The following is a 14,568-nucleotide window of genomic DNA, read 5'->3' on the forward strand; positions in this document are numbered from 1 at the left end:
AGTCCCTGTTACACGGCCACAGATCCAGGAGTCCCTGTTACACGGCCACAGATCCAGGAGTCCCTGTTACACGGCCACAGATCCAGCAGTCTCTGTTACACGGCCACAGATCCAGCAGTCTCTGTTACACAGCCACAGATCCAGGAGTCCCTGTTACACGGCCACAGATCCAGGAGTCCCTGTTACACGGCCACAGATCCAGGAGTCCCTGTTACACGGCCACAGATCCAGGAGTCCCTGTTACACGGCCACAGGTGCAGGAACCCCAGTTACACGGCCACTTGTGCAGGAGTCCCGGTTACACGGCCACAAGTGCTGGAGCCCCAGTTACACGGCCACAAGTGCTGGAGCCCCGGTTACACTGCCACAAGTGCTGGAGCCCCGGTTACACTGCCACAGGTACAGGGGACCCGGTTACACAACCAGAGGTGCAGGAGCCATGGTTATACGGCAAAAGGTACGAGAACCCCGGTTACACAGCCACAAATATACAGTAAAACTTACCTTTGGGTTCCTGAACCTACACTTGAATTTTGCCAGTTATTAGAGAATTCCGGATAATTAGGTGCCGTTTAAACGAGAGTTTACTGTAGATAGAAACAGACTGTTTCCAGCAGATGAAATGTCTAAAATGAGGAGACATAAAAGATTAAATGTAAGATTTAAGACAGAGAGTAGGAGCTATTATTTTTACACGGAGGGTTGTGAGACTGGAATGCACTACTGGTATTGGTGGTTTAAACAGAAGTCAGGTCAACATTTGTGAGATAAATGGTTGAAGAAAAGAGAATAAAGGTATATGGGAACAAAGAGGGCACGTGGGATCAGGACTACTGCACCTGTGGAGGAGAAATGCCAACAAGGACTGGTTGGGCTAAACGACCTGTTTTCATGTTCTACTTTCTGTGTAATTCTAGGTAGTATGTAATGTAATTCCGGAGGGTGGGACCTACGCAGCTGAAGGCACAGCTGCTAATTATGGAGTATAATGGAAGGGAGGAGGTATGCACAAGAGGTCAAAGTAAGAGGAACAGAGTGCGGGGATTGCAGGTTTGTAGGGCTGGAGGAAGTTACAGAGGTGGGGTGTGGCAAGGCTATAGAAGGATTTAAACAGAAGGATGAGAATTTTAAACTAGAGGCTTTGGGGAACTAATGTAGGTCAGCAAGGATGAGGGTGATGGACACGTGGGACTTTGTGATGTATAGGATACAAGCAGCAGAATTTTGGTTTCGCTGAACTTTATGGAGACTGAAGAATGGGAGGCAGGCCCGCAAAGCATTGGAGTAATCAAGTCTGGAGGTGATGAAGGGATGTATGAGGGTTTCAGTGGCAGATGGCTGAGGTAGGGGCAACAGGTGATGTTGCTAAAGTGAAATTTGGCAGTCTTGATGATGGAGTGAACATGGAGTCTGAAGCTCTGCTCTGGCTCAGAGGATTACCAGGTTGCATGGGAGGAGTCTAGTTCAGCCTTAGTGGCCAGGGAGGGGATGAGGTCACTGGTGAAGGTAGGGAATTTGTGGCGAGAGCCGCAAGCAATGACCTTGGTCCTCGAATTTAAAAAAAAATTCATTCATGAGATGTAGGCGTCGCTGGCAAGGCCAGCATTTATTGCCCATCCTTAATTGCCCTTGAGAAGGTGGCGGTGAGCCACCTTCTTGAACTGCTGCAGTCGTGTGGTGAAGGCACTCCCACAGTGCTGTTAGGGAGGGAGTTCCAGGATTTTGACCCAGCAACGATGAAGGAACGCCGATATACTTCCAAGTCAGGATGGTGACTTGGAAGGGAACTTGGAGCTGGTGGTGTTCCCATGCGCCTGCTGCCCTTGTCCTTCGAGGGGATAGAGGTCGTGGGTTTGGGAGGAGCTGCAGAAGAAGCCTTGGCGAGTTGCTGCAGTGCATGTATAGGATGGTACACACTGCAGCCACGGTACGCCGGTGGTGGAGGGAGTTAATGTTTAAGGTGGTGGATGGGGTGCCAATCAAGTGGGCTGCTTTGTCCTGGATGGTGTCGAACTTCTTGAGTGTTGTTCGAGCTGCACTCATCCAGGCAAGTGGAGCGTATTCCATCACACTCCTTACTTGTGCCTTGTAGATGCTGGAAAGATTTTGGGGAGTCAGGAGGTGAGACACTCACCGCAGAATACTTAGCCTCTGACCTGCTCTTGTTGCCACAGTATTTATGTGGCTGGTCCAGTTAAGTTTCTGGTCAATGGTGACACCCAGGATGTTGATGGTGGGGGATTCGGCGATGGTAATGCCATTGAATGTCAAGGGGCGGTGGTTAGACTCTCGCTTGTTGGAGATAGTCATTGCCTGGCACCTGTGTGGTGCGAATGTTACCTGCCACTTATCAGCCCAAGCCTGAATGTCGTCCAGGTCTTGTTGCATGTGGGCATGGACTACTTCATTATCTGAGGAGTCGCAAATGGCATTGAACACTGTGTAGTCATCAGCGAACATCCCCGTTTCTGACCTTGTGTTGGAGGGAAGGTCATTGATGAAGCAGCTGAAGATGGTTGGGCCTAGGACACTGCCCTGAGGAACTCCTGCAGCAATGTCCTGGGGCTGTGATGATTGACCTCCAACCGCCACAACCATCTTCCTTTGTGCTAGGTATGACTCCAGCCAGTGGAGCGTTTTCCCCCCCCCGATTCCCATTGACTTCAGTTTTACTGGGGCTCCTTAATGCCACACTCGGTCAAATGCTGCCTTGATGTCTAAGGGCAGTCACTCTCACCTCACCTCTGGAATTCAGCTTCTTTGTCTATGTTTGGACTGAGGCTGTAATGCGGTCTGGAGCCGAGTGGTCCTGGCGGAACCCAAACTGGGCATCAGTGAGCAGGCCACTGGTGAGCAAATGCCGCTTTATAGCACTGTCGACGACACCTTCCATTACATTGCTGATGATTGAGAGTAGACTGATTGGGCGGTAATTGGCCGGATGGGATTTGTCCTGCTTTTTGTGGACAGGACATAACCGAGTAGTTTTCCACATTGTCGAATAGATGCCAGTGCTGTAGCTGTACTGGAACAGCTTGGCTAAAGGCGCGGCTAGTTCTGGAGCACACGTCTTCAGCACGACAGCCGGGATGTTGTCGGGGTCCATAGCCTTTGCTGTATCCAATGCGCTCAGCCATTTCTTGACATCACGTGGAGTGAATCGAATTGGCTGAAGACTGGCTTCTGTGGTGGTGGGGACCTCAGGAGGAGGCCGATATGGATCATCCACTCGGCACTTCTGGCTGAAGATGGTTGTAAACAAATCAGCCTTGTCTTTTGCACTGACGTGCTGGACTCCACCATCATTGAGGATGGGGATATTCATGGAGCCTCCTCCTCCCGTTAGTTGTTTAATGGTCCACCACCATTCACGACTAGCTTAGTTGGAGGAAATTGCCCAAGATCCAATGTGCAAATCAATTATTTTGTGGTTGCTGTTAATTGTGATTTTTTTTCTATATTGCATAATTTCAAGGCAGAAAGAAAAGTAAATACAATTTTTGAAAAATAAATACATGGCAAATACATATGTAATGATTTATGTAAATACTATCAAACCCTGTCCGCAAAGATTTATTGAAGTTTGGTCAAATTTGGGTAACTTGCATAGCGCCAGTTTTACATCTCAGCGTTATTTGAGTTATTCATCAATGCAGGTAAACTTAAGTCTGTATGTTACTGTAGTGGCTATAGTACTGGACTAATAACCCAGATGTTCTGAGTACAATATAGACATATTTTTGAAATTTATAGAATCCATTTTTTAAATTTCCTGCAGCAAAATTTAAGTATTTCTGAATTTAAATCAGAACATGTAATGGTAAGATTTTGTAATATTGAAGATGGAATTGTCTAAACTATTCTTTTCTTGCTTATAATGACTGCCATTAAATCATTTTTGAAGGCATGGGAGATGAGGAAAAAAGAAAGAGAAGCACTTTCACAAATGATCTGTAGTGTAGTGGTTATGGTACTCAATTAGCAACCCAAAAATCCTGCGATTAAATTCAAGGGGCCCCATTGCCACCTTCTCGGGGCTAGTAAATGTGATTTGTCAGCATGGCCCACAAAATTGTTTTTAATAAGTGGTAAATATAGTGGTATGTTGTGTATAGCCTTGAATTCTAAACAAGTAAAAAATGATCAAAACCTAAACTGAGTATTGCAGTTCATCCATATTTTACCAACCTGTAATGGCAATATGACCAAACTAATTTCAACTGATTGTCTACATCAAGCTTTTCCCTAGCATTAGGAAAGTGCATTATCTTTTTTTTTAAATTTCAGGAAATTTTCAGCCCTTCGAAAATATCTTCACAATATAGAATGATACAGCACAGAAGGAGGTTATTTGGCCTATCATGCCTGGGCTGGCTCTTTGGTAGAGCTGTCCAATTAGTCCCACTCCCTTGCTCTTTTCCCATAGACCTGTAAATCTTTTCCCTTCAAGTATTTATCCAATTCTCTCTTGAATGTTACTGTTGAATCTGCTTCCACCACCCTTTCAGGCAGTGCATTCCAGATCCCAACAACTCGCCATTTAAAAAAATGTTTCCCCTTGTCATCTCTGGTTCTTTTGCCAATCACCTTAAATCTGTGTTCTCTGGTTACCCACCCTTCTGCCACTTGATACAGATTCTCCTTATTTATTCTTATCAAAGCCATTCATGATTTTGAACAGCTCTATCAAATCTCTTAACCTTCTCTGCTCTAAGTAGAAGAATCCCAGCTTCTCCAGTCTTTCCACATAACAGAAATCCCGCATCCCTGGTACCATACTAGTAAATCTCTTCTGCACCCTCTCCAAGGCCTTGACATCCTTACTAAGGTGTGGTGCCCAGAATTGAACACAATACTCTAGCTGAGGCCTAACTGGTGTTTTATAAAGGTTTAGCATCAGTTCCTTGCTTTTGTACTTTATTCCTCTATTAATAAACCCATATAATTTTTTAGCAGCCATCTCAACATTCAAAGATTTGTGTACATATACTCCCCCAGGTTTCTCTGTTCCTGCAACCCCTTTAAAATGATACCATTTAGTTCACATTGCCTCCCCTCATTCTTCCTACCAAAATGTATCACTTCACTGCATTAAATTTAATCTGCCATGTATCTTCCCATTTCACCAGTCAGTCTATGTCCTCCTGAAGTTTTTTACTATCCTCCTTATTGTTTACTACATTTCCAAGTTTCGTATCATCTGCAAACTTTGAAATTATGCCCTGTATACCCAAGTCCAGTTCATATCAAAAAGAGCAATGGTCCCAATACCGACTGCTGGGGAACACCACTGTACACTCCCCTCCAGTCTGGAAAAACAACCATTCACCACTGCTCTCTGCTTTCTGTCCCTTAACCAATTTTGTATCCATGCTGCCACTGTCCCTTTAATCCCATGGGCTTTAATTTTGCTAACAAGTCTATTATGTGGTACTTTGTCAAACGCAACATGAACCGCACTACCCTCATCAACCCTCTGTTATTTCATCAAAGAACTCGATCAAGTTTGTCAAACACCATTTGCCTTTAACAAATCCATGCTGACTTTCATTTATTAGCCCATACTTTTCCAAATGCCAATTAATTTATTGTCTCTAAAAGTTCCCCCACCACCGATGTTAGGCTGACTGGTCTGCAGTTGCCAGGTTTATCCCTTTCCCCTTTTTTAAGCAGGGGTGTAACAATTTCCAGTTTTACTTTCCTTAGTAACTTAGGATGCATCCCATCTAGACAGGGTGACTTTTCTACTTTGAGGACTGCCAAACTTTTAACTACATCTATTTTTATCCTATTCAAAATCGCTACTGCCTCCTCCTTTACTACTACGTTTGCAGCATCCTCTTCTCTGGCGAAGACAGATGCAAAGTACTGATTTAGTACATCTGCCATGCCCTCTACCTCCACAAGAAGATCTCCTTTTTGGTCTCTAATTGGCCCCAACCTTCCTTTGACTACCCTTTTACTATTTGTGTTTGTAAAAGACTTTTGGGTTCCCTTTTTTGTTAGCTGCTAATCTTCTCTCATGCTCTCTGTTTGCTCCTCATTCCCTTTTTTAGATCTCCACTGTACTTTCTATGTTCAGCTTGGTTCTCTACTGTATTATGAACCTTACAATTGTCAAAAGCCTCCTTTTTCTGTCTCATTTTAACTTCGATGTGTTTAGTCATCCAGGGAGCTCTAGCTTTGAATGCCCTTCCTTTCCCCCCCATGGGAATGTGTCTACTCTGTACTCGAACCATCACCTCTTTAAAGGCCTCCCATTGTTAAATTACTGTTTTGCCTACCAATTTTGATTCCAATCCATCTGTGCCAGATCCCTTTTTAACTGACTGATGAAGTTAGCCCTCTGTCAGTTAAGTATTTTTACGCTTGATTGTACCTTTTTCTTTTTCCAAAACTATTCTAAACCTATTATAAATTACCATTACTTTTTTAAAAATATATAAAAATGGTTAACTTATTATCCTGTGTAATGAAACTATAAACCAAATGGCCCATAAATCATTTGATTTGACTCAACAAAACTCAAAAAATATGGGTTCTGGCAAATCTTTACCAGAAACATTAACCAATTTAGTTTTTATCTGTTTAGGTGCAGACAGACTTGCTATGTCAGTCAACATTTTCTATTTTTATTCCATAATCCTTCTCCGTTTGCTTAATTTATGTACTTGCAAACCTGTACAAGTTCTGTTCCATCAAGTTTCAGTGTGAACCAAGTGCTAAAAAAAAATAGCAAATTTCAATATATTATGCACAACAAGATACAGTATTGCAAACTGGTACAATAAAAACAGCCATAGATTAACATGCATCCATTTAAAAAAAGACAGGTGACTGAACAATAAAAAAACAAATTTTAAAGTACAAAGGCTTCCCTGAAAAGAAACAAAACAGTTGTGTATTTTTTAATTATTATTTGTGTTTCTTCTAGGTCATTCATCCCTGTTCCCTGTTGAAGATGGTTTCCTTGATGATGGACGTGGCGATCAAACTCTTCATAGTGGCTTAAGTTCTCCTCATTGTTTTCCTCATCAAAATGGCGAACGAGTAGAACGATATTCCCGTAAAGTATTTGTTGGTGGCCTGCCACCTGATATTGATGAAGGTAGTGGTACTATTTTTTTAATTAGTTTATTGTTCCAAAATATAAAATTATTTTGTATAAGTATGAAAAATTAATATTTGGACAAACCGGTTTGTTTACTTGAAACATTAGATGCAATAACATTCAGCTGATCACCTACTCTGCCCATATTTACCCAAGCCGTGTTATATTGCGTAATGAAATGTAAGGGACATTATGATACATGTTAACTTTAGGTAGTGGCCTCTAGGTCAAGAAACCTGAGTCTGTTTTTATTGTAATTTATTCTCTTCCATGTTCACAGATGTAGAATGTATTTTATATGTGCCATGTAGAAAAGTGATCCATGTAGCCAGCAGAGACTGAGCATATTTTTGTTAAAACAGATGAAATCACAGCTAGCTTTCGTCGTTTTGGTTCTCTGGTTGTTGACTGGCCTCACAAAGCAGAAAGCAAGTCATATTTTCCACCAAAAGGTAAGCCAAATTAGCATTGACATCTGACTTTACTTTTGGTGTGATGCTAATATGTGACATGATTGAGAAAGAAATTCTCAAATTTCAACAATACTTTCTTAAACTTCCTTTTCTGTAAAAATGCACAGTGGATTTTTGTTTAAACATTTATCATGTGTAATGGAAAGGAGCCAATGATTATCAAAATAAGGTTTTCGTCTTAACCATCGGGGATACTTGAGTCAGTTTTGATGTCTAAATATTGCCAAAATTACTTGAGTGCTTTAAGGTAACAGAAAAAACTATGATAACATCTTGTTACAGGTCAGTAGTTTCAACTTGAAAGAATATTTTGTATGAAATACTGCTTGCAGTCTGAGGATGAGAAGGCAGGCTGTGTGCTTATTGGGGCTAGCTCCAAGCTTGAAAGTGAGAGTTGGCACCTGGTTGAGGTACTGGATGTGTAGATAGAGGGGGTAGATATTGGTGATGTGAGTTAATTCACAAAAGAAAGAAAATTAAATACAATTATAGTAAAGCCCACAAGGGAAGCATGGCTGGTTGTGTGTTCACAGTAGCACAAGCATCTCTGCATCAGTTCGATGCAAATGGAGTTTCAAATTTGTACAAATTTATTCCTAGGAGCATAAAATAATCCACTTATCTCAGAATTAACAAGATTTAAAGCAACGCTTTTACCAAAAGTTTTCCTTTTACTCTGAGCCTGGATGGGGTGCGTCATGATGACCATATCTTAGATAAATCCAAAGATATGGGGGTAGAAATTGATGTGCGTTGCACCTGATTTTTGGGCATAAAATGGGTGCAATGACAACCTATTTAGCAGTAGGGTGGCCTCCACCCAATCTGCACATGCATTCGGGTCTGCTAAATTCGTGGGGAATTTAGGCATCCCTGGCAGCCACTTAAAACAGGCATTAGACCCCTTGAATATGATAATGAGGGGTCTAACACTTGCTTTCGGACCCCTGTACCAGATTGGGCTGCCCTGAGTGGAGAAGGCGCTGGGTCTGTTCCTCTCTTTATGTGGATGCAGCCTAGTAACCGGCTGCCACCAAAAGGTAAGTTACATTTTTTTTCAGGTTTGTTGTGGAGCAGGAATGCTCTTCCTGGCTCCACAGCAATACCGAGGGCCGCTGCCAGCCCGCGATCAGTTCCCTTGAGAACTTAACTGAACGCAGGCAAGTGGTGCGAAATTCATCTTGTTGTATTGGGCCAGCTGTCGCTGGAGGTGTGACATAAACAATTTCACATCCAGCTGTAGCTCTTCACCACCTCTCATACCTTCACTTCCTCTGCATTGTCAAATTGCTTGTCCGACTCTCCTCCAGGATGAGCTGTAATTTCCTGCATTTAAACATTGGGAAGACAAAAGTTATTATCTTCACCCACTGCCACAAACGTGATATGCTCGTCACCAATTTGCGCCACACAAGTGCCAGGCAATGACCATCTCCAACAAGAGAGAGTCTAACCACCTCCCCTTGACATTCAACGGCATTACCATTGTTGAATTCCCCCATCATCAACATCCTGGCGGTCACCATTGACCAGAAACTTAACCGGACCAGCTAGGTAAATACTGTGGCTACAAGAGCAGGTCAGAGGCTTGGTATTCTGTGGCGAGTGACTCATCTCCTGACCAATGTTCCCTCTAATTTTTCTTTTCTGCGTGGGCCCTTTAAATTTGCTGTGGCGACTGTGCATACGCGGTATCTCTTTCAGCGGCAGCAGCTGGTGAGCGGTCTGCACGGGACCTCGCGATTTATGCGCGGCCGCGCATCTTAGGAGGAACATTGCTCCTGACTCCCCAATGCCTTTCCACCATCTACGAGGCACAAGTCAGGAGTGTGATGGAATACTCTCCACTTGCCTGGATGAGTGCAGCTCCAACACCATCCAGGACAGAGCAGCCCGCTTGATTGGCACCCCATCCACCACCTTAAACATTTACTCCCTCTACCACTGGTGCAACGTGGCTGCAGTATGCACCATCTACAAGATGCACTGCAGCAACTCGTCAAGGCTCCTTCCGAAACCCGTGACCTCTACCATCCACAAGGACAAGGGCAGCAGGTGCATGGGAAAACCATCACCTCCAAGTTCCCCTCCCAAGTCACACACCACCCTGACTTGAAAATATATTACCGATCCTTCATCGTCGCTGGGTCAATATCCTGGAACTCCCCCCGCCGAACAGCACAGTGGGAGTATCTTCACCACACGGATTGCAGCAGTTCAAGAAGGCGGCTCACCCACCACCTTCTCAAGGGCAATTAGGGATGGGCAATAAATGCTGGCCTTGCCAGTGACGCCCACATCCTGTGAATGAATTTTTAAAAATTCCATCACCCCTCCCCAGCCAGACTCTCAAACTGAACCAGAATGTTCACAACCTCTGCATCCTATTTGATCCCAAGCTGAATTTCCAATCCAATATCCTAGGATTTAAATATGAAGATGAGAATTTTAAATTTGAGGCATTGGGAGAATGCGAGTCAATGTAGGTCAACGAGCCCAGGAGTGATGGGTGAGCAGGATAGTATATGGGTAACAGAGCTTTTTATTGAGCTGAAGTTTATGCTGGGTGGAAGATGGGAGGCCAGCTAGGAAAGCATTAGAATAGTCGACTCTGGAGATGGCACAGCATGGTTGAGGATTTCAGCAGCAGATGGGCTGAGAGAGGATCATTCCCCACTCCCTTTGCCCCACCATTGGTGACCATGCCTTCAGCCATCTAGTACCTACACTCTAGAATTCCCTCCATAAGCCTCTCTACCCCCCTCTTCCTCTCCTCCCTCTCCTCCTTTAAGACCCACTTTAAAACCTACTTATTTGATCAAGCTTGTGGTCACCCCTCCTAATAACTCCTTCTCGGCATCCATTTTTGTCTGATTATGATTGGGTGAGGTGTTTTGGGATATTTTTCTATGTTAAAGGTGCTATATAAGTGCAAGTTGTTATAAATATTTTTTGCTGCAGTGCGCTTTGTCAGTTTTCTTCTACTGCAATATAATTGGATAACTTTTTATTTTCATGGAATGAGACTGGGGAGAAAGATTTTTCATAATCTATTGAATAATATGTAAAAATAAAAGCCAATTAGAAAGGAGAAAAATAGACACTTAACCAGTGAGGGAAATTGAGAGAATTGACAGTAACAACAGTGATGGCAAACACAAGAAATATTCTAAAGGTTTATAATTTCATAGAATGCTGTAGATTCTCAATATATATGTGAATATTAATACAATACAAAAAAGTGTACTGGCTGATTTGCTGAGCTCCAGCCTTGTAATTGAGGTAGAATTGCCTTCAGCTCAGTCAGAAAAATATGAAGATTTTCCTCACATCATTAACTTGCTCAATTTTTCAAACAGGAATTTAAATGCAAGTTCTTAGTGTGCTGGCACACTACTTCAACATTTGCACGAAAAACATTGCTTTCAATGCCACCGTGTACACATTTCATCAGCTGTTGACTATTATCAATAAAATATGAATGCTGTTAAATGCCATTATTTAAAACTATTTCAACTTACTCTTTAATGTTCCATAATTCCATTTCACAAGCAACCTTTTTATTTAACTATCATCTGGCATGATGTTTTGAAAAATATGCTTTTAAGATTATACCAAAACTTTCTTTCCTTATTTGCTTGTTATCACATATTTAAAAGTGTCATGGTCATCTTTGTAAAATTCACAGCAACCTGTTCCTTTCTGACTTTCAAATAGCAGTGGCCACCCACCCACGCCTTCTACAAGTAAAAGATGACAGAAATTTCCATTATATTTTTTTACTTCTTATTTTGTCGTATTTTAAAAATCTAATTTTGTCTTGAACTCTCATTGAATTAGGTATGGGTCATCATATCACCAGTACTGGAGCATCTTGTTGTTTTCCAGAACAGGACTCTGTCTGAGTCACCGTTTAATTTTTGACTCATGGCCTCAGTATACTTGATCTTCTGTCCATTCTGCCTTGAGACCATTTCAGGTACAGATGACTGTGGAGTTTTGCCTTTGTTGTTTTTCCAACAGGCAAAATTTCAAGGATCAGGAAGATTGTGCCATGTCCTTCTGGTGAGGTAGAGGTAGATTATCTTTGAAGGCAGGGTAACTTTGCTTCACACACACCCATGATGTACCAGTAGTGATTCTCCAAAGAGTTCCCATTCACATAAGTCTTACATCAGCAGGAGCAGTCCAAGTCAAGGAGGGCATCATCAAATAAATCTAGAGAACATCCAAGTAGATCCCAGTACCAGACTAATCACCAGGCTGTGCTGAGACGAGTTTTGAAATGCCTTGTTTAGCTGGTACAAGGCTTTCAGGCTCTTCTGCAACTTGTCAGTCCCATACCAGCCCATCCAGTTCCATCATCATGCCTCAATATCAAGACATCCCTGGTTTCTTGGGGTTCTGAGTAGTTTTGCAGTCTTCCAACTGTATTGACCGTCAGTACTACTCAACTGACACATGGATCTGGCAACACCTTCCCCAATATCCTTACTTCCAACTTATTAATCAAGGTTATACCTGCTCCAGTTAAAACCCATGGGAGCAAGACAACACACTGGCATCCATCAGCCACTGTTTCAATGTAAACTAATACGCACTTATTGCAGGTTGTTAATATTGTTATCACAGGTAGTTAATGGGCCAGAAATTCCAGGCCAGAAGCGTGAGTACGGTCGGCTTACTGACGCTTCTGGCCGTTGGAAATGCCGGCGTTCAGCATGAACAGCGCATGCGGGGAACGCCGGCATTTCCAGACCTCGAGCGCGTGCGACTGCACAGGCAGCGCTTGCGCAGTGAACTTCGTGGATTTCATTCATGAAATCCGTGAGGTTAAGTCCTTAGAAGTTACACTTGAAAAAAGCAAGTGTAAAGTTGTTCATTGGCTGCGGAGGAAGATATATTTTATCGTGGAGCTTTTGAAATGCAATATTTTTGTTTGGGAAAGGGAGGGAAGTTATTTTAAGAAATTTTAAGTAAGTTTAAAAGTTTAAATTTTTTTTTTTAAAGGGTTTTCAGAACGGTAGGTAGAAGGAGCAATTGTGGCTGTGTGAATGGAATGTGAGAATGAGTTATGTATGTATGTCCACATATATTCCTTTACGTATATGTATGTATGTTTTATATTCCTTTACTAATGTGTATGAATGTATATTTTTAATTATGATTTTCCAATAAGTTACTTTCTCTGAAAGTCATAATTAAATAATACATTCATACACATAAGTAAAGGAATATATACATAACACGCAAAGGAATATATACAGACATACATACTTTCAGAAGCTCCACGATAAGAAATATCTTCCTCTGTAGCAACTATACCCATGCTTTTTTCATGTGTAAGTTGTAATGACTGGACCTCACTGAAAGCATTAATGAAAGCGGCGAATTATACTGCGCACACGCTGCCTGTGCAGTCGCACGCGTTCTGCCTCTGAACCCCTTCGTTCAGAGGACAGGAAATGCCGGTTTTCCCCACGTGCACTGTGCATGCTGAAAACCGGCATTTCATCCGGCCAGATGCGTAAGTACCCCGACCGTACTAGCGCATTTGGAAGGGAATTATTGGGCCAACATTTTACATGTCAATAAAATAAAAAATTTAACAATTGCACGACTTGCCCCCTCGCATCTGCGACTGAGGGTCCAAGGAGGTGCATTGCGCAAGAGGTCATCATCGGACGTATCCTCACACTGTTCCCTTTGGGGAACTGTATGAAGTGGTGGAAGGATTTATGGCCGTGATTAACGCTCATTCCGTGACCGTAACCATCTTTGAACCAGCCATTAGGGTGGTTAGTCCTATGGCGGGAGGGTTTTACGGGCTCCCACAACCCATCTGAGGGGGGGGGGGCCACCAACACCCACGGACGCAAGTATCCCGCTGGATGTCCACCCAGAATTTAAAGTTGGAGCTCCGACTCCACTTGCCGGGACTGTCTGGAGTGGGGTTCAAAACCCTACTCCTTCTGGCCCAGCGGCGGGGATGCTTACTGCTACGCAAAAGGCCCACTCCGCACAAAAGGTGACACCCATACGTTTCCTGCGCCTTTTCCCTCCCCGTGACTGGAGCCCTATGCTGCCATTTCACGTTGCTAATCGGATTGGGCCTTTGTCATAGCGGTAGGATCCCCGCCGCTGGGCCAGATCAGGGTAGGGTTTCGAACCCCGCTCCAGACAGTCCCGGCAAGTGGAGTCGGAGCTCCGGCTCTAAATTCTGGGTTGACATCCAGTGGGATATTTGCGTCCGTGGGTGTGGGTGGCCCCCCCTCCTTGTATAGCTTGTGGGAGCCCGTAAAACCCTCCCGCCATAGGACTAACCGCCCTAATGGCTGGTTCAAAGATGGTTACGGTCACGGAATGAGCGTTAATCACGGCCATAAATCCTTCCACCACTTCATACAGTTCCCCAAAGGGAACAGTGTGAAGACACGTATGACGACGACATTGCTAAATAAATAAATGGAATTAAAAAAATTCTTTTAGGGCTTTTAAAAGTCTTTAAATTGCTTTAATTCTCTTTAAAACTACTTCAGATTACTCAAAATAATGTAAACATTTTAAAAAGTTTATAAAAGTTACCAAAATCTTCAAAAAACTTCCAAAAACCTATTTAAACTGCTGCTTTGCATGTAAAAAAGCAAAGCAGCTTGACAGAAACATTGGGGGCGTGTCCAGTGAAACTGAGACCTCAAGGGGCGTGTCTCACTTACACTGCACGCTCCTGGCTCCGCGCTGGCTGCACTCCTGGGCGGCGTGACGTCATACGCTGCCCGGGATCCTCCTTTCAGTTTCTGCAAGTGCAGGCGTCCCTGGAGCTGATCGGCAGGAGCGCGGGGTAAGTGCAAATACGGGGCTTGCACGCGCTGCAAGCCCCGTTCTGGAATTTCTGACCCAATATTGAAGTTGTTTTGGTCAACACCATATTTTTCCATGAAAAATGTGATGTGATATGATCTTACCTGGCTTCAAGGTATTTAA

The 14,568-nt window shown here is 43.3% G+C and overlaps 1 protein-coding gene across 2 annotated transcripts in view; it reads left to right on the forward strand.

Moving 5' to 3' along the window:
- The window catches only part of cpeb4b (cytoplasmic polyadenylation element binding protein 4b), a 123,819-nt gene that overhangs the window by 86,964 nt on the left and 22,287 nt on the right, over window positions 1–14,568 (forward strand). For both annotated transcript variants that reach the window (XM_085995398.1, XM_085995399.1), the window contains 2 exons: window positions 6,935–7,108; window positions 7,474–7,563. In XM_085995398.1, coding sequence (XP_085851524.1) covers window positions 6,935–7,108; window positions 7,474–7,563 — 264 coding nt within the window. The remainder of the gene's footprint in view (window positions 1–6,934; window positions 7,109–7,473; window positions 7,564–14,568) is intronic.

The sequence above is a fragment of the Somniosus microcephalus genome, chromosome 8, assembly GCF_052327205.1.
Source record: "Somniosus microcephalus isolate GS21.2 chromosome 8, FLI_Smic_1.0, whole genome shotgun sequence".
Classification (NCBI taxonomy): Eukaryota; Metazoa; Chordata; class Chondrichthyes; order Squaliformes; family Somniosidae; genus Somniosus; species Somniosus microcephalus.